Source organism: Erinaceus europaeus, chromosome 9 (assembly GCF_950295315.1).
Source record: "Erinaceus europaeus chromosome 9, mEriEur2.1, whole genome shotgun sequence".
In the NCBI taxonomy this organism is placed as follows: domain Eukaryota; kingdom Metazoa; phylum Chordata; class Mammalia; order Eulipotyphla; family Erinaceidae; genus Erinaceus; species Erinaceus europaeus.
In genome coordinates this window covers 30,394,002-30,416,501 of record NC_080170.1, presented here as the reverse complement: position 1 = coordinate 30,416,501, position 22,500 = coordinate 30,394,002, and the positions used below count along the sequence as shown (strand labels likewise).

The 22,500-nt window shown below is 39.2% G+C and overlaps 1 protein-coding gene across 1 annotated transcript in view; it reads right to left on the bottom strand.

Annotated features, from left to right (window-relative positions):
- The window catches only part of LOC132540371 (intraflagellar transport protein 80 homolog), a 22,697-nt gene extending 3,604 nt beyond the window's left edge, over positions 1–19,093 (bottom strand). The window contains exons 1-3 of the mRNA XM_060197591.1: positions 18,980–19,093; positions 18,696–18,868; positions 6,673–6,796 (exon numbers count right to left, since the gene is read on the bottom strand). Coding sequence (XP_060053574.1) covers positions 6,673–6,796; positions 18,696–18,868; positions 18,980–19,060 — 378 coding nt within the window. The 5' untranslated portion in view covers positions 19,061–19,093. The remainder of the gene's footprint in view (positions 1–6,672; positions 6,797–18,695; positions 18,869–18,979) is intronic.
- Between the last annotated feature and the right edge of the window lie 3,407 nt (positions 19,094–22,500).

Here is a 22,500-nt window from a genome sequence, read left to right as displayed (position 1 = left end):
AACATCAGAGCAAACCTTCAGTTATTTGATTTATTTTATTTTTTAACATTTCTGTTTATTTATTTATTTTCCCTTTTGTTCCCCTTGTTGTTTTTATATTGTTGTTGTAATTCCTGTTGTTGTTATTGATGTCATCATTGTTAGACAGGGCAGAAATGAAGAGAGATGGGGAAGACAGAGGAGAGAAAGATAGACACCTGCAGACCTGCTTCACCACCTGTGAAGCGACTCCCCTGCAAGTGGGGAGCTGGGGACTGGGATCCTGACACTGGTCCTTGCGCTTTGCGCCATGTGTGCTTAACCTGCTGCACTACGGCCTGACTCCCTGACTTATTTTTCTTTCTTTCTTTTTTTAAATTTCTTTATTGGGGAATTAATGTTTTACATTAAATAGTAAATACAATAGTTTCTACATGCATAACATTTCCCAGTTTTCCATATAACAATACAACCACTACTAGGTCCTCTGTCATCCTTTTTATACCTGTATTCTACCCCACACCCACCCCAGTCTTTTACTTTGGTGCAATACGAAAATTCCAGTTCAGGTTCTACTTGTGTTTTCTCTCCTGCCTGAGAATGAGATCATCCCATATTCATCCTTCTGTTTCTGAATTATTTCACTTAACATGATTTTTTCAAGCTCCATCCAAGATCGGCTGAAAACGGTGACTGACTTATTTTTCCGTCAGGCCCAGAACTTGACATTTTTTAAACGGCAAAACACCTGTTTCTAGGCCTAACAAAATGTTTGCAAAGAGAAAGACAAAACTTGATGAATGTCCTTGGCCTTCTTCCAGTCTTAAATTGGCTTACCTATTATTTCTAAAATCACTCACAATAAAATACATATTGATGCCACACTGAACAAGTGTTGCTCTGGGCATCAGAGTCCATCAAGTAAACCGATGGCAACTATATTAGTCACTTGTTAGGTGCAAAGAAGGGTGTCAGGAAGATGATAGCTATCCTCCTAAAAAGAAATGCTTTGCTTTCACTTTGGCATTTATCCAGTGCTAAAACAGTGTTCTGCTGACAATTTACTCCTTCGAAGAGAGCATTTTTAACAGTGGCTTTGAGATAAGCATGTACTCATGACAGCTGTCAAGTGACTTGTGCACTAAAACACACCCTTTTTCTATTATAGGGTGTGGCAATACTATTGGGCTTTTTTTTTTTTTTTCCATTTCAGTCCCTAGTCAATTCTTATTACAAAGAAGCAGTTTCAAAAACATACTAAATAACTCTCCATCCTCTACCCTGTCTCTCTTACCCTTAGCTGAAAGCCAGCTTCCCACTTTACAGGGAATGTAGTAGCCACCAAGCATGAATTCACTCATTTCCTTTTTCACACTCACCAACTTGCCTACTTGTTCAATCCTGGGTTCACTCTTCCATCTCAGGCCAGCCTCCTCATGTCAGCCCTGAGAGCCCTTCTTCAATGACTCTAGGAGACCTGCTTTAATTATCACCTTCATATTCCATCCCCTTTTCTTCACTGGCTGCTCCTCCTATTATCCTTCTCCATTTTTCTCCCTGCAAACCACCTCCTCATTGTTCTCATACTTCACTCTCATTCCCTGCTCCCACCACAATTCAAAACATTTTTAACACTATCATTAAGTGTTTACATCCCTCAGCTTACAAACATTTGCTGCATAAGTTAACAAATATTTATTGCCTGTTATGTACCAAGGATCATTTTAGCCACAAAGAATTCAGAAGTAAACAAGACAAAATCATAGTTTTCTTGGAAAGGTAAGCAATGACAAATATTATTTTTAAAAAAAACAGAGCTAGATGACAGATAGATGGATATGGCAGAAATGGCAAAGATTTTGGAAATTTGGAGGGTAGACAGTGTCAGGAGTGAGGCCACAGAGGGGGGTGTTGTGCTTCAAATAGAATAATAAAGAAAAGGCTCACTGAGAAGCTGGTTTGTATGGGAAAAACAAAACAAAACACTGCGAGTTGGGTGGTTGCTCAGCAGATTAAACGCACGTGGTGCAAAGTGCAAGGACCAGCATAAGGATCCTGGTTCATGGCCCCAGCTCCCCACCTGCAGGGGGGGGTCGCTTCACAGGCGATGAAGCAGGTCTGCAGGTGTCCTTCTTTCTCTCCCCCTCTCTGTCTTCCCCTCCTAGCTCCATTTCTCTCTGTCCTATCCAATGACAACATCATCATCAACAACTACAACAACAATAAAAACAAGGGCAGCAAAAGGGAAAATAAATAAATAAAAATTTTTTAATGATGAGGTCATCTCCTTAAAAAAAAAAAAAACCTGAGCTGCAAGATGAACCATGCTCCAAAGCAGGAACATTTTTTGGACCTTGTCGACTACTTCTTTTTCTACCCCACAACTTTCATTGCTCTTCAGATAACGCAGTTGAGTCATCCTGGGGGAACATTCTGTTTTGAAGACAAGCCTAGCCTAAATGACTGCCTCATAGTTTATTTCTAATGTCATCAGAGGTATATTTGCATATATAGCCTTCCTGAGAGGCCTGTCGATGGCGCACCCAGCTAAGTGTACACAGTATTAAGTGTAAGGATCCGGGTTCAAGTCTCAGGCTTTTCGCCTGCATGGGAGACACTTCACAAGCTGCAAAGCAGGTGTGCAAGTGTTTATCTTTCTATCTCCCCCTCCTCTGTCCTATCCAACAAAATGAAAAAAAAAAGTCACCAGGAGTAGAGTGGTGGATTCGTAGTGCCAGCACCAAGCCCCACCAACAACCCTGGAGGCAAACTATATATCCTTCCTGAATTCTCAGTTGTGATTGTCTTACTCATTAATAAATTTGACAATATCACTTTGTTTTAACTGACAGAAGCTATGCAGATAGTAATAGAGATAGTGGATAGTAGTTCCTCATCTCAAAACTGAATAAACACTTCCTAACTTTCTCTCTCTCTCCTTTCTTTCTTTCTTTCTTTCTCTCTTTCTCTCTCCCTTTCTTTCTTTCTCTCTTTCTCTCTCCCTTTCTTTCTTTCTTTCTTTTTTCTTTTCTGCCTCCAGAGTTATACTGGGGCTTGGTGCCAGCACTACAAATCCACTGCTCCTGGCAGCCATTTTTTCCATTTTATTGGCGAAGACAGAGAAATTGAGAAAGGAGGGGAGATAGAGAGGGAGAGAGACAGAGAGACACATGCAGACCTGCCTCACCACTCGTGAAATGTTCCCCCTGGAGGTGAAACCAAGGGCACGAACCCAGATCCTTCTGCGGGTCTTTGCACTTAGTACTATATGTACCTGACCACTGCGCCACTGCCCAAACCCTAACACTGTCTAGTGTTCTAAATCCAGTTTTCAAGATCCAAAGAACTCAGGAAAAGAAATACTGTTATTTTCCTATTATGTACTGGAAAAAAAACAGAAAGTTTACAGTTTAACTATTAATGAGAAACAGAAAGAAAAGGCTTTTTTTTTTTTTTCAATTTTCAAAGTCTGAAGTAGAGTGAAGATAAAGATGAAGTCATAGAATTAGGTTTAGTCAGAACTAAAGCTGCTCAGTTATACAAGGAAGTTGTATAAGTGAAATAATTAATCTGTCTAAAATAAATAAATAAATACAGATGAAGTTGACTACTTCTCTTTGAAAGTACTCCCCTTTCAAAATACCACTCCCTTCTGTTTCTGCTCTCCTTTCTAAGTGGCTTTCTTGATCTTTTTCCTCTTATAACCTCTTAACTGTTGGCATTCACCAAGGTTCCAACCACAGCTTTTTCCATACTTTCCATGAGAGCATTACTCTCATAACTTCAACTAAGTGCCTAAGTGGTCCTGGCCATAAATCTGTTGATCAGCCCCAAAACTCTCATTTGTCAATATCCTTCAGTGCTCATATTTATGTTTCCAACTGCCTGATATCTGCATCTGGATACCCCACCAGAATTCCAAACTGTTAATATATTTAAATACAAAAAGTCCACAAATAAGTTTATGTTTCTTATTCAGATAATGGCCTCCCCACCAGTCCCCACACCAAAAATGCTCATATCTGCAGTGCCTGCCACACCTCATCACTGCCCTACCTAATCTAACCACAATGTTCTCTTAATTTTACCACTGGATTTCTTCTTACATTTTTCTTACTCTTTCCATCTTCTGGAGTGCAATTATAGTAAGTGCCTAACTGGGCTGAGTCACTACCCTTATCTCCAACCCACGTTGCACTACAGAAATTATTCTTCAAGTCATTGTCTTGATTACAAACGCCCAAGACTTCTCTTTGCCTTCCATGTGGAACTGTCACTATGTCTAATCCCAATCAATATTCAACTACACAGCAGGTGCTCTTACTCCTCTCTTCTTTCAAGACTCTATGCATCTGCTCTTATAATCACATCCTGTAATTGACACATCTTACTCAAGATAAGTTTGTAGGAATTTATAAGTTTCCCTTCACATTCAGGAACTGAGTTTTTGGTTTTTTTTTTTTTTTTTTTTAGCTATTTTTCTATTGTTATGTTTTTTGTTGTTGTTGCTTACCGGAGTACCAATCAGCTCTGGCAATTATTAGTTCCTGAAATTGTACCTGGGACATTTCACATACAAATCACATAGTCTGATATACTAGTGCTGCACTATCTCCCTGGTAATTAAGAAATGCATGGATTTACTTAGAGAGATCAGAGTACGCTTTGGCCATTTGTGGTGCCAGGGACAGGTCCTCAAGTTTGCCAGACAGGTACTCTACCTGCAGAGCCACTTCCCTGGCAACAGGAATTCGAATTTTAAAATGGAAATGTGATCATAGTACCTTCTTTCAATAGTTTCACATTAATCTTAGGATATTGTCCAATATCTCTGTCCTTCGAAATCCTCAAGTCAGTCTCCCTTTTCGTCTTTACTCTTGTCCATGTCAAAGCCTTCCCTCTACCTGGAGCATGTGCATCCCATACCCACCTCACCAGTCAGCTTCTACGCATCCTTTCAAGCTCAGTTCAAGTATCATTTGCAAGTCTTATAGCACTATGTGCACCACTTTGAAAGCAGTGGTTTCCCCTGAAATGAATAGTTAGTGGATGCCTGCGCTTGAATGTTTCTTCCTAGGGTCAGTTTCTGCCAAATTCACTATAATTTCTGCACAAAAAATGTATGAGAAATAGGTCAAAAACGTTGGTAGCTCTCTGGGCCATCTGACATTGCACCAGGTGACCTCACATCCTCTGCACTGGTGAGTGGCCCTCAGAGTCCCAAGAAATCTGAATTTTCCTAGTAGCACAGAAAACCCTCATGGCCCGAATTCATTTCAGTACTAAACAAGTTGATGCTTCACTTTCCTTCTCTCTTTCTCTTTCTCACTCCATCTCTTTCTCCCTTGCTTTTTTGTGCTAAAACCCAGTATTGAGTAAACAAGTGGTTAATGATACCAAAAAGATTGTAGAGCTTCTATAAAATACACCTCTTCCCACCAAGAAACTCACAGTTTGTGTCTATCTCAGATCTAGAGACTGAAGCTATCTTGCAGAACTCTAAGAATGGAACCATAGGCTTCAATACCCTGAGAACTGTACTGAACACACCCTGGAAAATGTAGAGCATGTCCCCTCGGTATTCTAAATATGGATAATGCTGGATTTAGTAGGAATTGTAGATATCTCCTCCCTACCTCTTCCCACGGCTCCACTAATATTGTCTGTCCCTAGGATATATCAGAAGATACCGTTTATTCTCTCCCCGAGGAGAATGTTTTAGTTAACATCCCACATAGTCAATAAGATCATAAGGATAGAAGTCAGACTTACCTACTTTGCATCAAGTATAGTGCTTGGCTAAGAGTGGTATTCACTTGTAAATTTTAAAAAATGCTTAATGAATAAATAAATAATAAACCAATTAGTTCACAGGCTGGGAGCAGACTGAGTCTGTCTGGGACTGCAAGTCTCTTGACTGCATGGTTAGAGGTGACCTCTATCTCTGCAGTCTGAGTTTAGAATACTCTGGGCAGGAGTCCACTGCTCTAGGCACTGGCACTTTCTTATCTGGCTTTGTTTGTGGCCTGCTCTATACTGATATGACTTCCTCCTAGTGGCAATGATCAATCCTGAGAGCCTGACAGGAATTGGAGAGGCAAATGTTTAGCCTTCTTTGAATCTAGGCAGTGAAGTCTGCCTAGGCAGTCTTCTCAAGTTACAACTGAGTTTCCCAGAATCCTGCAATGTGACAAGATACCCATATCTTGGCCAATGCCATCTGCACTTATATATTTCCCTTGCAGAAGAGACAGCAGGTAGAAGACAAATGTAGGAGTTAGAAGCATTTACACTAAAGATTTATATTGTTTTATCTAAAAATGCCATTTAGCACCCAACCTTAACATAAACTGAATGTTACTGACACAGATCTGAGTTAATCAAAATTTGCTATAAGATTGGGGTGGGATCTCAATAGTGCAATCAAAATAAAACAACAACATCATAAGGCAAAAAGTAATGTTTGAAAGGTAAAGGAGGGTGGTGGAGATAGTATAATGGTTATGCAAAGATACTTTCATGCCTGAAGCACCAGAGGTCCCAGATTCAACCCCCAACACCACCCTAAGTCAGAGTTGAGCAATGCTCTGGTAAAAGAGAGAGAATGGTATGAATCATTTGAATTATATCTCATGAAGGTAAATAATATATACTTATAAAACATAAACATCATTATAAGATACTAATACTTACTCCATCTGCATATTGCAAGTATCGTTTATTAGTTTCTTGTTTGCCAAATGTTTCCAAAAACTTTTGCCGATAAGCAAGAACTGTATCAACATGTGTTTTATATTTGACAGCCAACTCAAGTGCCCTATAAAGAGAAATAAAACAAAGTACCATATTGCTTGTGTTAGCCTCCATGAGCAGTAAAATTCTGGGATAAGACGGTGGGCAAAATTGTATCTGCTGTTCTTTCTATTCATCCTGCAATAAAAAGCACCATTCTCTGCCTTATCCATCTTGCAAACTCCTACTAACTCATTAAGGTCCAGAACAAACATAATCTCTTCTTCCTAATCAGCTTCCCTTGTAGAAACAAATAACCAGGGCCAGCAAAATAACTAACTTGGATTCTGTGCTACTTTGCCATGTGTGTGGCCAGGATTTGAGTCCAGCCTCCACTGCACTGAAGGAAGCTTTCTTGCTGTGGTCTCTCTCTCTTTCTTTCTTTGATCTCTCTCCCTCAGTCTCTATCTAAAAATATATAGTTTTTAAATTTATTTTCCCTTTTGTTGCCCTTTTTTTTAAATTGTTGTTGTAGTTATTATTGTTGTTGTTATTACTGATGTCGTCATTGTTGGATAGGACAGAGAGAAATGAAGAGAAGAGGGGAAGATAGAGAGGGGGAAAGACAGACACCTGCAGACCTGCTTCACCGCCTGTGAAGTGACTTCCCTGCAGGCGGGGAGCCAGGGACTCCAATCCGGATCCGCATGCCGGTCCTTGGCTTGCGCATCGTGTCACATGTGCTTAACCCTCTGGCTACTTCCCAACTCACTCCCCCTCTTTTTTTTTTTATTTTACCAGAGCACTGCTCAGCTCTCATTTATGGTGGTGCAAGAGATTGAACCTTGGACCTTCGAGCCTCAGGCATGAGAGTCTATTTGCATAACCATTATGCTGTCTCCCCCACCCATGAATAAATTTTTTAAAAGAAACAAATATACTCTCATGTTTCATACAGTATTACTGCAGCCTCATTTATAGTATATTATAATTATTATTTTTCAACCTCAATATCACTTTATTGAGGAAATGTGATTTACAGGACTATTGTCTTCACAGAGTTACACTATAATTATTATTTAGGAGTCTGTTTTCCCCACAGATTAAACCAAATCAGTTACTAAAGAGAAATCTGACTGGATTTCTCTTTCGTAAGTACCATAGAACCATGATTGGTAAACATTAATTAAAAAAAGCCCACTAATAATCATAATAAAATTCAAGTGATTAAATTTCTCCCTCAATACAAGTGATTAGACCATCTTCATGTTTTTGCAAGTCCATATATGTTCAATATTCACCTGCTTACATATTATGCCATTAGTACAGTAAATTAAAACATTATGAAAATTATAATTTGAGAGTAAACGTCTGATAAAAAATGTCTTTTGCCATTTGAATATTAGAAAAAGCTAACAGTACTTGTGGTCTGGGAGGTGGTGCAGTGGGTAAGGCATTGGACTCTCAGGCATGAGGTCCTAAATTCAATCCCTGACAGCACATGTACCAGAGTGACGTCTGGTTCTTTCTCTCTCTCTCTCTCTCCTATCATTTCTCATGAATCAATAAATAAAAATCTTAAAAAAAAAAAGAAAGAAAAGAAAAAGCTAACAGTACTTAATTTTCATAACTCAAATCATTATGTAACTATACAGTATTCCTGTACCACAAATCCACTGCTCTTGGAGGCTACTTTTTCCCCCTTTTGTTGCCCTTGTTGTGTTATCGTTGTTGTAGTTATTATTGTTGCTGTTATTGATGTCATTGTTATTAAATAGGACAGAGAAATCAAGAGAGGACGGGAAGACAGAGAGGGGGAGAGAAAGACACCTCCTGACCTGTTTCACTGCTAGTGAAGCGGCTCCTCGCAGGTGGGGAGCCAGGGGCTCAAACTGGGGTTCTTACTCTGGTCTTTGGGTTTTGCGCCATGTGCACTTAACCTGCTATGCTACCACCTGACCCCCAGGCCTTTTATTATTATTTTTATTAAACCAGAGCACTGTTCAGCTCTAGCTTACGGTGGTGTGGGGGAGTGAACCTAAGACTTTGGAGCCAGCCTCGGGCATGAGCATCTTATTATGCTATCTACTCCCACTCCCAGGCCTATTTTTTTTATGTAGGTTTGAGACAGCATTTCAAACATCACTCATATTGCAATGCTGTGAGTATGGTCCTCCTACCCTGCTCACTGTCCTCTTGTTTAAAATGAGGGAAACAGACACCACACCAGCCAAAGTCCATTGTTTATTAAGTTCTCCTGCATTCTAATAGGAGATATAATTGTGAGTAGCCCAGTCATGATTAATTAGTCAACTATTGATAACCTAAATCTGTTGTTTGAGATAAGACTGATAACTGACTAGATTTTTTTTTTTTTTGCAGTGTGTGACTCTTTGGTAGGGAAATCTTATTTCATTCTTAACAAGGTTTGGTCTGCTTCACTATTGACCTAAATTAAATTATCACTTTAGATAAGCTGTGTGTATTAATTGACAATTGAGAGTCAATAAGAAAAATCATTGATCTACGTCAGGCAGAGTATAAATTATATTGCCAAAACTCAGCGCCATGGCCTCTTATAAAAATATACAGAGGTTGCAGAAGTTGAGGTGCTGGATTCTCAAGCATGAGTTCCTGAGTTTGTCTTCAGTATCGCATGTACCCGTGTAATGTTCTGATTTTTTATCTCCTCCATCTCATAAATAAAGAATCTTTTAAAAGACATGTTAAACTCCAAGGATCAGGGAGTTGGGCGGTAGCGCAGCAGGTTAAGAGCACATGGCGCATAGCCCAAGCACCCGCTTAAGCATCCTGGGTTAAGCCCCCGGCTCCCCACCTCTAGGAGAGTCGCTTCACAGAGGATGAAGAAGGTCTGCAGGTGTCTTTCTCTCTCCCTCTCTGTCTTCCCCTCCTCTCTCCATTTCTCTGTCCTAACCAATAATGACGACATCAATAACAACAACAATAATAACAACTACAACAATAAAACAAGGGCAACAAAAAAGGGAAAATAAATAAAAAATTAAAAAAAAATTCTAAGGATCAGTACTGGCTATCCATCACAAACACCACACAAAGTTGCTTCATTCCTCTATGACATTAAAAAAAGGGGGCTGGATGGTGGCATACCTGCTTGAGTGCACAGGTTCAAGCCCTCAGTCTCCACCTGAAAGGGGGAAAAGCTTCACAAGTGGTGAAGCACATCTGTAAGTCTGCCTGCCTCTCCCTCTCCCTCTCCCTCTCTCTCTCTCTCTCTCTCTCTCTCTCTCTCTCTCTCTCCTCCTCCTCCTCTCTCTTCACCCTCCCCATCTCCTCTCAACTTCTCGCTGTCCTATCAAATATTAGAAAAATAAGTTTAAAAAATGATACACAGCATGAAGATATACAGAACACAATTGAAAGATAAAAGAGAGGGAGTCAGGCGGTAGCACAGTGGGTTAAGCGCACGTGGCGCAAAGCACAAGGACTTCATAAGGATCGAGCCTCGGATCCCCACATGTGGGGGAGTTGCTACACAAGAGGTGAAGCAGGTCTGTAGGTGTCTATCTTTCTCTCCCCCTCTTTGTCTTCCCCTCCTCTCTCCATTTCTCTCTGTCCTATCCAACAACAATGACATCAATAACAACAATAATAACTACAACAATAAAAGAACAAGGTCAACAAAAGGGAATAAATAAATATAAAAAAAGATAAAAGAAAGCAAACTGTGGCATGGGAAGTGGCTCTGAAGGTAGATGGAGGATTTGCACGTGTTCGGTGCCTACCATGACATACAAAGTTCTTCTCTGGTCGTCCAGAAGGTGGTGCAGTGGCTAAGGCACTAGACTCTCAAGCATAAGGTCCTGAGTTCAGTCCCCAGCCAGCACATGTAACAGAGTGATGTCTGGTTTTCTCTCTCTCTCTCCTATCTTTCTCATTAATAAATAAATAAAATCTTTTTTAAAAAGTTGTTCTCTGCTCTTTTTCTTTTTTTTCACTGCTCTCTCATAAAACAAGTTTTTTTTTTTTTTTTTTTTTTTAAGGAAGTCAAACTCAATTCACAGAAGCCCACAAGGTGAGAAATACAAGTGAAAGTGTCTGTATCTCCCACCCTCTCTCACATCATTCCTGGCATGTCTCTAAGGCTGATTCCAGGGGTGAATATATGAGAACTCAATGAGCCTCCCTAGAGTACCCAGAATTCTAATTTTCCATTCCTTCTGTATAGCTGTATGGGACAGAAAGGCACAAAATAGGATGTGTCCTAAGTAGTGAGTACATAGACATCTATTCTGGGGTGAGACTTTACAAAAATTCCCAAAAGATGCTTTGTTATGAATCATCAATACATCCAATTATGTAGAGAGGATAGAATATGATATGTAAGGGATTCGACTTCCAGAGGTGGAGCTACAAGCAGCAGATCGCTTTCCTCTCCTCTCCTCTCCTCTCCTCTCCTCTCCTCTCCTCTCCTCTCCTCTCCTCTCCCGGATCAACTAAGAATACCAAAGGAGGACAGCCGGGACCGAAACAAGACAGGACTAGAATAACCACAGGAACCCACTGAATCACCGGTGAGTACAAACACATGTGACTGGTGACAGAGAGGAGAGAGGAGCCTAGGGAGAGATTAAGTGACTGCTAACAGTTCAGCAGTTTAGCAGTTGAGACACCACCTCCAGTCTGCTCCACCAAAAAGGGGACAGCTTAAGGGAGGAGAGGACTCCCCAGAGACTCACCAAGTGCAACTCTGAGTCTCCATTGCTACTACCCTCAGAATCTGGAGCAGCGACAGGGAGGGACACCAGGGGACAGAGATCTAACCAGGAAACTCAGGAGAAGACCTATACCTTGGTGGCATAGCAGAGGGGCTGTGAAAGTCTCTTTGCATAGCCACTGGATTATCTCTGCCACACCCTGCTTTATCTCTTGGTCAGGAGTCAGTGATTAAGCTAAGAAGCCTATTGATAGTTTAAAAGCCCTCAGGCTCCCATAGCCTACAGGGAAGAAAAAAAAAGAGGCTTTTAAACCACTGAGCTCCAACTCAGGGATTGAAACAACTGTTAACTTCCGCCAGTGTGAACCCTTTAATTAATTTAATTAAACACAAGTCAATCCAGGAAATAGTGATCAATAATTTGAAAAGTACTGATAAAGGGAACTCATAACATAATATATAAAATGGTTAAAACAACAAGAAAAAATATTGGAGAATCAAACCAGGACAAGAGTCCAGCTATAAGTCCTCCAGAGGGTGAAGCAAAAAATAACGAGTTCAACATCCAAACATTAGCTAAGGAAATAATAACAGGAGCGAGTAAAGAATTTGAAAAAATTGTAATCAGAAATACAGGAACAACAAATGAGACTATGGAAGAAAATACTAATTATCTCATGGTTATTAGAGAGCTGAGAGCTGAAATCACTGAGCTAAGAATGCAACTAGCTGAACAAGCTAAAACAGTATCAGAGCAGGGCAACAAAATAGATGAACTCCAGAAAACAGTAGAGGGCAGAGAGAATAGAATCTATGAGGCTGAAGACAGAATTAGCAAGATTGAGGATGAATTAGAGACAACTAAAAAAGAAGTAAGAGATCTCAAAAGGAGATTAAGAGATGCTGAAAACAACAACAGAGTCCTGTGGGATGACTTCAAAAGAAACAATATATGCATTATTGGCATACCAGAGGAAGAAAGAAAAGGAGAGGAAGAAAGCATTTTCCAGGCCATAGTAGCTGAAAAATTCTCTAGTCTAGACAACATCAAAGACATAAAGATTCAAGAAGCCCAGAGGGTCCCAAATAGAATTAACCCAGACCTAAAGACACCAAGACATATTATACTTAGAATGGAAAGGAATAAGGATAAAGAAAGGATCCTGAAGGCTGCAAGAGAAAAACAAAGAGTCACCTACAAAGGAAAACACATAAGATTAGCAGCAGACTTCTCCATACAAACACTACAGGCCAGAAGAGAATGGCAAGATATCTATCGAGTGCTCAATGAGAAAGGCTTTCAGCCAAGAATACTATATCCTGCTAGATTGTCATTCAGACTAGATGGAAGCATCAAAACCTTCTCAGACAAGCAACAGTTGAAGGAATCAACTATCACCAAGCCTACCCTGAAAGAAGTTCTGAAAGGTCTCCTATAAACAATCAGACCACCACAAATAGGACATATATGGAAACACTCTAAAACTCTACAAGAATGGTGTTAAAATATCTTCAATCTTTGATATCAATAAATGTCAATGGCCTGAATTCACCTATTACAAGACAAAGAATAGGAAGATGGATCAGAAAACACAACCCAACAATATGCTATCTACAGGAAACCCACCTAACTCAACAAGACAAACACAGACTTAAAGAGAAAGGATGGAAAACTATCATACAAGCCAATGGCCCACAAAAAAGGGCAGGAATAGTTATTCTCATATCTGACATGATAGACTTTAAAACAGATAAGATTAAAAAAGATAGGAATGGACACTACTTAATGCTCAGAGGATCAGTCAATCAAGAGGACTTAACAATTATTAACATCTATGCACCCAATGAGAAGCCATCTAAATACATTAAACTTCTACTGAAAGAACTACAGCAATGTATTAACAGCAACACAGTCATAGTAGGGGACTTCAACACCCCACTCTCTCTACTTGACAGATCATCCAGGCAGAAAATCAATAAAGACATAAGGGAGCTAAATGAAGAGATAGATAAACTAGAACTATTGGACATTTTCAGAGTCATTCACCCCAAGAAACTGGAATACACATTTTACTCAAATCCACATGGGTCATTCTCAAGGATAGACCATATGTTAGGCCACAAAGACAGCATCAGCAACTTCAAGAGCATTGAAATCATCCCGAGCATCTTCTCAGACCACAGTGGAATTAAACTAACACTTAACAATCAACAAAAGATTAGTAACAGTCCCAAAATGTGGAAGCTCAACAGTACACTTCTTTTTTTTTTTTATTTTACAGTTTTGTTTTATTTGTATTATTACTACTATTATTTTTTCTTTTTCTTTTTTATTTAAGAGAGGATTAATTAACAAAACCATAGGGTAGGAGGGGTACAACTCCACACAATTCCCACCATCCAATCTCCATATCCCACCCCCTCCCCTGATAGCTTTCCCACTCTCTATCCCTCTGGAAGCATGGACCCAGGGTCATTTTGGGTTGTAGAAGGTAGAAGGTCTGGCTTCTGTAATTGCTTCCCCGCTGAACATGGGCGTTGACTGGTCGGTCCATACTCCCAGTCTGCCTCTCTCTTTCCCTAGTAGGGTGGGTCTCTGGGGAAGCTGAGCTCCAGGACACATTGGTGGGGTAATAGTACACTTCTTAACAACTTCTGGGTCAAAGAGGAAATCAAGGAAGAAATCAAAATGTTTTCGAGAGTTCAATGAAAATGAAGACACAAGCTATCAAAATATTTGGGACACAGCTAAAGCAGTCCTAAGAGGGAAGTTCATAGCTATACGAGCTCACATTAGGAAACAAGAAAAAGCACAAATAAACAGCCTGATTGCACATCTTAAAGACCTAGAAGAAGAACAACAAAGGAACCCTAAAGCAACCAGAAGGACAGAAATCACTAAAGTTAGGGCAGAAATAAATAACACTGAGAATAGGAAAACCATACAAAAGATCAATGAAAGTAAATGTTGGTTCTTTGAAAGAGTAAACAAAATCGACAAACCTTTAGCCAGACTCACAAAACAAAAAAGGGAGAAGACTCAAATAAATCAGATAGTAAATGAAAGAGGAGATATCACAACAGACACCGCAGAAATTCAACATATCATGTGAGGCTTCTATGAACAACTATATGCCACCAAGCTAGAGAACCTGGAAGAAATGGACGATTTCCTAGATACCTACCAACTTCCAAAACTAAGTAAAGAGGAAGTGGATAACATGAACAGGCCCATCACAGCTAATGAAATTGAAACAGTTATCAAAAATCTCCCCAAAAATAAAAGTCCTGGACCAGATGGTTTTACAAATGAATTCTACAAAACCTTCAAAGAAGAACTAATACCTCTACTTTTAAAAGTCTTCCAGAAGATTGAAGACACTGGAATACTCCCTGCCAGCTTCTATGAAGCCAACATCACCCTGATACCAAAAGCAGATAGGGACACAACCAAAAAAGAAAACTATAGACCAATATCTCTGATGAACATACATGCGAAAATATTGAACAAAATTCTAGCCAACCGGATACAGCAGTATATCAAAAAGATTGTTCATGACCAAGTGGGGTTTATCCCAGGCATGCAAGGTTGGTTTAATATACATAAATCAATCAATGTGATCCACCACATCAACAAAGCAAGACCAAAAACCACATGGTCATATCAGTAGATGCAGAGAAAGCCTTTGACAAAATACAACATCCCTTTATGATCAAAACACTTCAAAAAATGGGAATAGATGGAAAATTCCTGAAGATAGTGGAGTCTATATATAGCAAACCTACAGCCAATATCATACTCAATGGTGAAAAACTGGAAGCATTTCCACTCAGATCAGGTACTAGACAGGGATGCCCACTATCACCATGACTATTCAACATAGTGTTGGAAGTTCTTGCCATAGCAATCAGGCAGGAGCAAGGAATTAAAGGCATACAGATTGGAAGAGAAGAAGTCAAACTCTCCTTATTTGCAGATGACATGATAGTATACACGGAAAAACCTAAGGAATTCAGCAAGAAACTTTTGGAAATCATCAGGCAATACAGTAAGGTGTCAGGCTACAAAATTAACATTCAAAAGTCAGTGGCATTCCTCTATGCAAACACTAAGTTAGAAGAAATTGAAATCCAGAAATCAATTCTTTTTACTATAGCAACAAAAACAATAAAATATCTAGGAGTAAATCTAACCAAGGAAGTGAAAGACTTGTATACTGAAAATTATGAGTCACTACTCAAAGAAATTGAAAAAGACACAAAGAAGTGGAAAGATATTCCATGTTCATGGGTTGGAAGAATTAACATCATCAAAATGAATATATTACCCAGAGCCATCTACAAATTTAATGCTATCCCCATCAAGATCCCAAGCACATTTTTTAGGAGAGTAGAAAAAATGCTACAAATGTTTATCTGGAACCAGAAAAGACCTAGAATTGCCAAAACAATCTTGAGAAAAAAGAACAGAACCGGAGGCATCACACTCCCAGATCTCAAACTGTATTATAGGGCCATTGTCATCAAAACTGCTTGGTACTGGAACATGAACAGACACACTGACCAGTGGAATAGAATTGAGAGCCCAGAAATGAGGCCCCACACGTATGGACATCTAATCTTTGACAAAGGTGCTCAGACTATTACATGGGGAAAGCAGAGTCTCTTCAACAAATGGTGTTGGAAACAATGGGTTGAAACATGCAGAAGAATGAATCACTGTATTTCACCAAATACAAAAGTAAATTCCAAGTGGATCAAGGACTTGGATGTTAGACCAGAAACTATCAGAAACTTAGAGGAAAATATTGGCAGAACTTTTTTCCACATAAATTTTAAAGACATTTTCAATGAAACGAATCCAATTACAAGGAAGACTAAGGCAAGTATAAACCTATGGGACTACATCAAATTAAAAAGCTTCTTCACAGCAAAAGAAACCACTACCCAAACCAAGAGACCCCTCACAGAATGGGAGAAGATCTTTATATGCCATACCTCAGATAAGAGTTTAATAACCAACATATATAAAGAGCTTGCCAGACTCAACAACAAGACAACAAATAACCCCATCCAAAAATGGGGGGGAGGACTTGGACAGTATATTCACCACAGAAGAGATCCAAAAGGACGAGAAACACATGAAAAAATGGTCCAAGTCTCTGATTGTCAGAGAAATGCAAATGAAGACAACAATGAGATATCACTTCATTCCTGTGAGAATGTCACACATCAGAAAAGGTAACAGCAGCAAATGCTGGAGAGGTTGTGGGGTCAAAGGAACCCTCCTGCACTGCTGGTGGGAATGTCAATTGGTCCTAACTCTGTGGAAAACAGTCCGGAGAATTCTCCGAAGGCTAGAAATGGACCTACCCTATGATCCTGCAATTCCCCTCCTGGGGATATATCGTAAGGAACACAACACATCCATCCAAAAAGATCTGTGTACACATAGGTTCTTGGCAGCACAATTTGTAATAGCCAAAACCTGGAAGCAACCCAGGTGTCCAACAACAGATGAGTGGCTGAGCAAGTTGTGGTATATATATACAATGGAATACTACTCAGCTGTAAAACATGGTGACTTCACCGTTTTTAGCTGATCTTGGATGGACCTTGAAAAAATCATGTTGAGTGAAATAAGTCAGAAACAGAAGGATGAATATGGGATGATCTCACTCTGAGGCAGAAGTTGAAAAACAAGATCAGAAAAGAAAACACAAGTAGAACCTGAAATGGATTGGTGTATTACACCAAAGTAAAAGACTCTGGGGTGGGTGGGTGGGGAGAATACAGGTCCATGAAGGATGATAAATGACATAGTGGATGTTGTATTGTTAAATGGGAAACTGGGGAATGTTATGCATGTACAAACTATTGTATTTACTGTTGAATGTAAAACATTAATTCCTCAATAAAGAAAAAATATATATATGATATGTACTCCTGCATTTAGATACTGTTGTTATCTATCCTTATAGCTTTTATAAAATATGTATTAATTTATCTGATGGAGGAGCCATAGCTAAAGGTAAACATTCAAGTAATATGCACTATTTTAAATGTTCTCTAAAAACAAATCCTGGGTAAAAATTAAAAAATAATAGATATATATATTTCTTTATCACATGTAAGAGGTTTTTCACTTTAAATTATATAAGGATTATAGGAAGAATATGTCTCTATCTTTAAAATGGTTGTTTGGCAACCAAACAAATGTAACATTAGATTATGGGACTAGAATAATTCCAGTTTCTTCTCTGACTTTTAAGTAGAAGGAAGTTATGTAAAAAGATGTTATAACCTCAAACTATGACTTTTCACATAATCAGAATGAGGCAAAATCACTTTGACTGGTAGTAGTATTAAATAAAGAAAGAAAGAATAATTAATTTCACTTGCAAAATGTTCTGATAACCAAATGCAATAATATACAAAAATATACAAAAACAATGGTTAACAGTAGGCTATAAGCATTATTCTTCCATATTTCTCATAAAATTAAAAATGTGATTAACAGTATATACAGCTTCCTGTTAGTTATTTAACAGAAATTTTTAAATATTATTTTAACCAAACTAATTGCTTTAAAATGTATGAATTACGACTGAATTAAGGACAAGGGCCTTTTTATGCCTATTGAACCAAAATCATCTTTATCTTTTGTACAGCTAATCAGTGACTATGAATGTATGTAAATAAAGTACAGAGGCAGTGACTGAATTGTATGACAAGCACAGGTCATTAGTACATAAGTGAAATAAAGAAAATGGTATGTTACTGACAACTGTCTCTCAATTTTGTTACCAACAGTTAGTTACTCAGTGAAATAAAGAGATAGGATAGGTATGAAAATCTAATTTAGTGGTATTGTAAGTAAAGGAGTTGCAATTGAAAGATTTGGGTTATTATTATTATTTTTTTAGCCCAAGTAGAAGCAGACATAATGATGATAGAAAATACTTCAAACCTGGAAAAGTTAAGAGTAGCAATTTTATAATATAACTTAAAGTACATTTGCACAACAACTTTATTCACTGAGAGACAAACTGGATAGAATGAGTAGAGGAACGTAGGTTCTGAAATAAGAAATCTAATCAAATTCAAGTTCAGAGAACACATAAATCTTTAATGGCAAACTACTCACAAATAAAGGTGTGAAAAATTCTTCTGTGGTGTTAGAAAACTATTAATTAAGTGAGAAATGTAAATTACTGAGTGGCAGAGAGAGAAGAATGCATTAATATCAATCAGGTTTTAGACTTGATTGAATTACTTTTTTAATTACCTTTCCCAGTTGTAGAGGTTAATATTGAGCTGGATTGCTTGATAGACAAGGCCAGCCTGAAGAAGTATGATCTCTGCTTCCTGTATGTTTCCACTAAACATTAATATGTGCGCCATTTTTGATTCTTTAGATGGAAGATCTTTTATAGAATTGATGTATTGAACTTTATCAATCTAAAAAAAGGAAATTATTTATAGTGGAGAGTAATGGAAATATAGTAAGTTATGGTAAGAAACACACATATACATATACACACATACACACACACAGTAAACATTATTTACTTCACCAATCGCTGCGTAGGCTATTTCTGCGGTGGTCATATCACGATTACAAACTGCCATAGCGGCTAGGCAAGCCCACATGGTTTGCTCCTAAAGTGAAAAATGAGAACAATTATCAACTACATGGCTGAATTACCTTACAACAAATAAGGACTTAAAATATAGTAAAATTACATTTTAATTAAAAATCACTGAGCATGGCACCGAAAAAACTAATAATTTAGTAAATTAATGATGTGGAACTTTCATTATGGCTACTTTGTCACAATTATTAATAGTAGATCATCTTCTGAATAACATTTTTTGAAATTTTTCATTTTCATTGTGAAAAAAAATTTTTGAACCTAGGATATTCTTTTTTTTAATTTTTTTTATTTAAGAAAGGATTAATTAACAAAACCATAGGGTAGGAGGGGTACAACTCCACACAATTCCCACCACCCAATCTCCATATCCCACCCCCTCCCCCGATAGCTTTCCCATTCTCCATCCCTCTGGGAGCATGGACCCAGGGTCATTGAGGGTTGCAGAAGGTAGAAGGTCTGGCTTCTGTAATTGCTTCCCCGCTTCTTCTTCTAGCATTTGCCCTTCTTCCGTAGCCAGTCAACAGCGTCAGGTTGAGCCTGATGTAAAGTTTCGAGACCTCCTTTGAATCTGGAGAGGTGGCAGTCGTTGACTATGTGGGTCATAGTCTGTCTGTAGCCGCAGGGGCAGTTCGGGTCGTCTATGGCTCCCCAGTGATGGAACATAGCGGCGCACGGGCCATGGCCTGTTCGATAGCAATTGAGGAGGGCCCAATCATAACGTGCTAGGTCAAAGCCGGGTTGACGCTTGCAGGGGTCTGTGATGAGGTGTTTGTTCTTTACCTCAGCTGACTGCCAGCTCTGTTTCCAAGAGACTGGAACAGAGAAGTTCAGTGTAGGCATAGGGGACCAGATTGGGTGACAAGACGTCAAGCGTTGGACAGGGTGGGCAAAGATATCCGCGTATATTGGCAGGTCCGGTCGAGCGTAGACGTGGGAAATGAACTTAGATGATGCCGCATCCCGAAGAATATCTGGCGGGGCGATGTTGCTAAGAACTGGCAGCCATGGAACCGGGGTGGAACGGATGGTTCCAGAAATGATCCTCATGGAGGAATATAATTTGGAATCGACCAAGTGGACATGGGGGCTACGGAGCCATACTGGGGCACAGTATTCTGCAGTGGAATAGCATAATGCCAGAGATGATGATCGTAGTGTGGAAGCGCTCGCGCCCCATGAGGAGCTGGCCAGTCTTGCAATGATGTTATTCCTCGCGCCCACCTTTGCTGCAGTTTTTATGAGATGTTTGTGAAATGACAGAGTGCGATCGAGAGTAACGCCAAGATAGACTGGCTGGGCTTCATGCCGGATTCTCGTATCGCCAAGCTGCACATTAAGCTCACGCGAGGCCGAGGCATGGTGTAGATGGAAAACAGATGATACCGTTTTTGCAGTGCTAGGGATTAGTCGCCATTTTTTACAGTAATCAACGTTGACTGGTCAGTTCATGCTCCCAGTCTGCCTCTCTCTTTCCCTAGTAGGGTGTGTCTCTGGGGAAGCCGAGCTCCAGGACACATTGGTGGGGTCTTCAATCCAGGGAAGCCTGGCTGGCATGAACCTAGGATATTCTTTTAAAATAACTTAAGGGAGTCAGGCTGGTAGCGCAACGGGTTAAGCACAGGTGGCGCAAAGCGCAAGGACCTGCGTAAGGATCCCAGTTCGAGCCCCCAGATCCCCACCTGCAGGGGAGTCACTTCACAGGCGGTGAAACAGGTCTGCAGGTGTCTATCTTTCTCTCCCCCTCTCTGTCTTCTCCTCCTCTCTCCATCTATCTCTCTGTCCTATCCAACAACGACGACATCAAGAACAACAACTACAGCAACAATAAAAAGACAAGGGCAACAAAAGGGTAAATAAATAAATTAAATTAAATAAAAGATAACTTAAGGTTATCTTTGTGATGATATATCAAGAATGCAACTTCCAGGGATTAGAGGGATCGTCAGGTTCTAAAACAAAGCTATTACAGTAAATTGCCACTAACAGCCATTGAAAGGAAAAGCAGTTAAGAGTTATTTCCAAATGTGTATTTTAAGAAATGTCAACCAATGTACAGTCAAAGAGCTTTGAATTCATACATGTTTAGGAAAATACTGGATTCAACCAATTGTGAAATACTAATGGAATTTTAAGAGTTTCTAATTATGTATTTATTTGTTTGTTTATTATTGGGTAGATAAAGAGGAAATTGAGACGGGAAGGGAAGATAGGGAGAGACAGAGAAACATCCACAGTCCTGCTTCACCACTCATGAAGCAAGCTTTCTCCCTACAGGTGGGGATCAGGGGCTTGAACCTGAGTCCCTGCATACTGTAATGTATGTATTTAACTAGGTGCTGAACTGAAAAGACAAACAAATAAAAAATAAAAAAAAACCATTCCCAGGGGACTGGGAAGATAGTAGATAATAGTTATTTAAAATGACTTTCATTCTTGAGATTCTGACGGTCCCAGTTCTATCCTTAGCACCACTGTGAGCCAGAGTACAGCAAGTGACTATTTTTTAAAATGCCCAAAGACAAAAAATAAAAAAATAAAAAATGTCCAAAGACTGTGATGTTAATTAGGCATTATAGCACAGGTCAATTAAACCCAGAGGCCCCAGGTTCAATCCCAGCACCACTGTATGCAAGAGCTGAGTGCTTGCTCTGTCCTCTCTTTCCTTCTCTAAGTAAATAAATAAATAAATAAGAGGGACCAGGCAGTGGCACAACTGGTTAAGTGCACATAATTACCATGCACAAGGACCCATGTTCAAGTCGTTGGTTCCCACCTGTAGAAGGGAAGCTTCATGAATGGTAAAACAATGCTACAGGTGTCTCTCTGCCTCTCTATCTCTATCTCCCCATCTTTGTCTCTCCCTCTCTACCTCTCCCTCCTTTCTCAATTTCTTTCTGTTCTATCAAAATAAATAAATAAATACTTCAAAATAAATTAGTCTCTTAAAAAAACAAACACAGGTTTCAACCCAGGTGTAATAAATTAGAATTTCTCTGGAAGTAGAACTTGGTAACCTGACTTAAAATTTTTTTTTCATAGATGATTTATTTTAAAAAAAAAATAGTTGTTTTATTTATTTATTTTTGTTTTGGAATTCTGTTTATTTGCTTATTTTTTTTAGTGATTTAATAATGATTGACAAAATTGTAGAGTAAGAGGGGTACAATTCTAAACAATTCCCACCACCAGAGTTTTTGTATCCTATCGCCTCTACTAAGAATGTTCCCTATTCTTTATCCCTCTGGCATTACGGGCCAAAATTCTTTATAGGGTGCAGAAAGTGGAAGGTCTGGCTTCTGTAACTGCTTCTCCACTGAACATGGATGTTGACAGATCGATCCACACGCCCAGCCTGTTCCTATCTTTCCCTGATAGGATAGGGTTCTGAGGAGGTAAGGTTCCAGGATACACTGGTGAGGTCATCTGCCCAGGGAA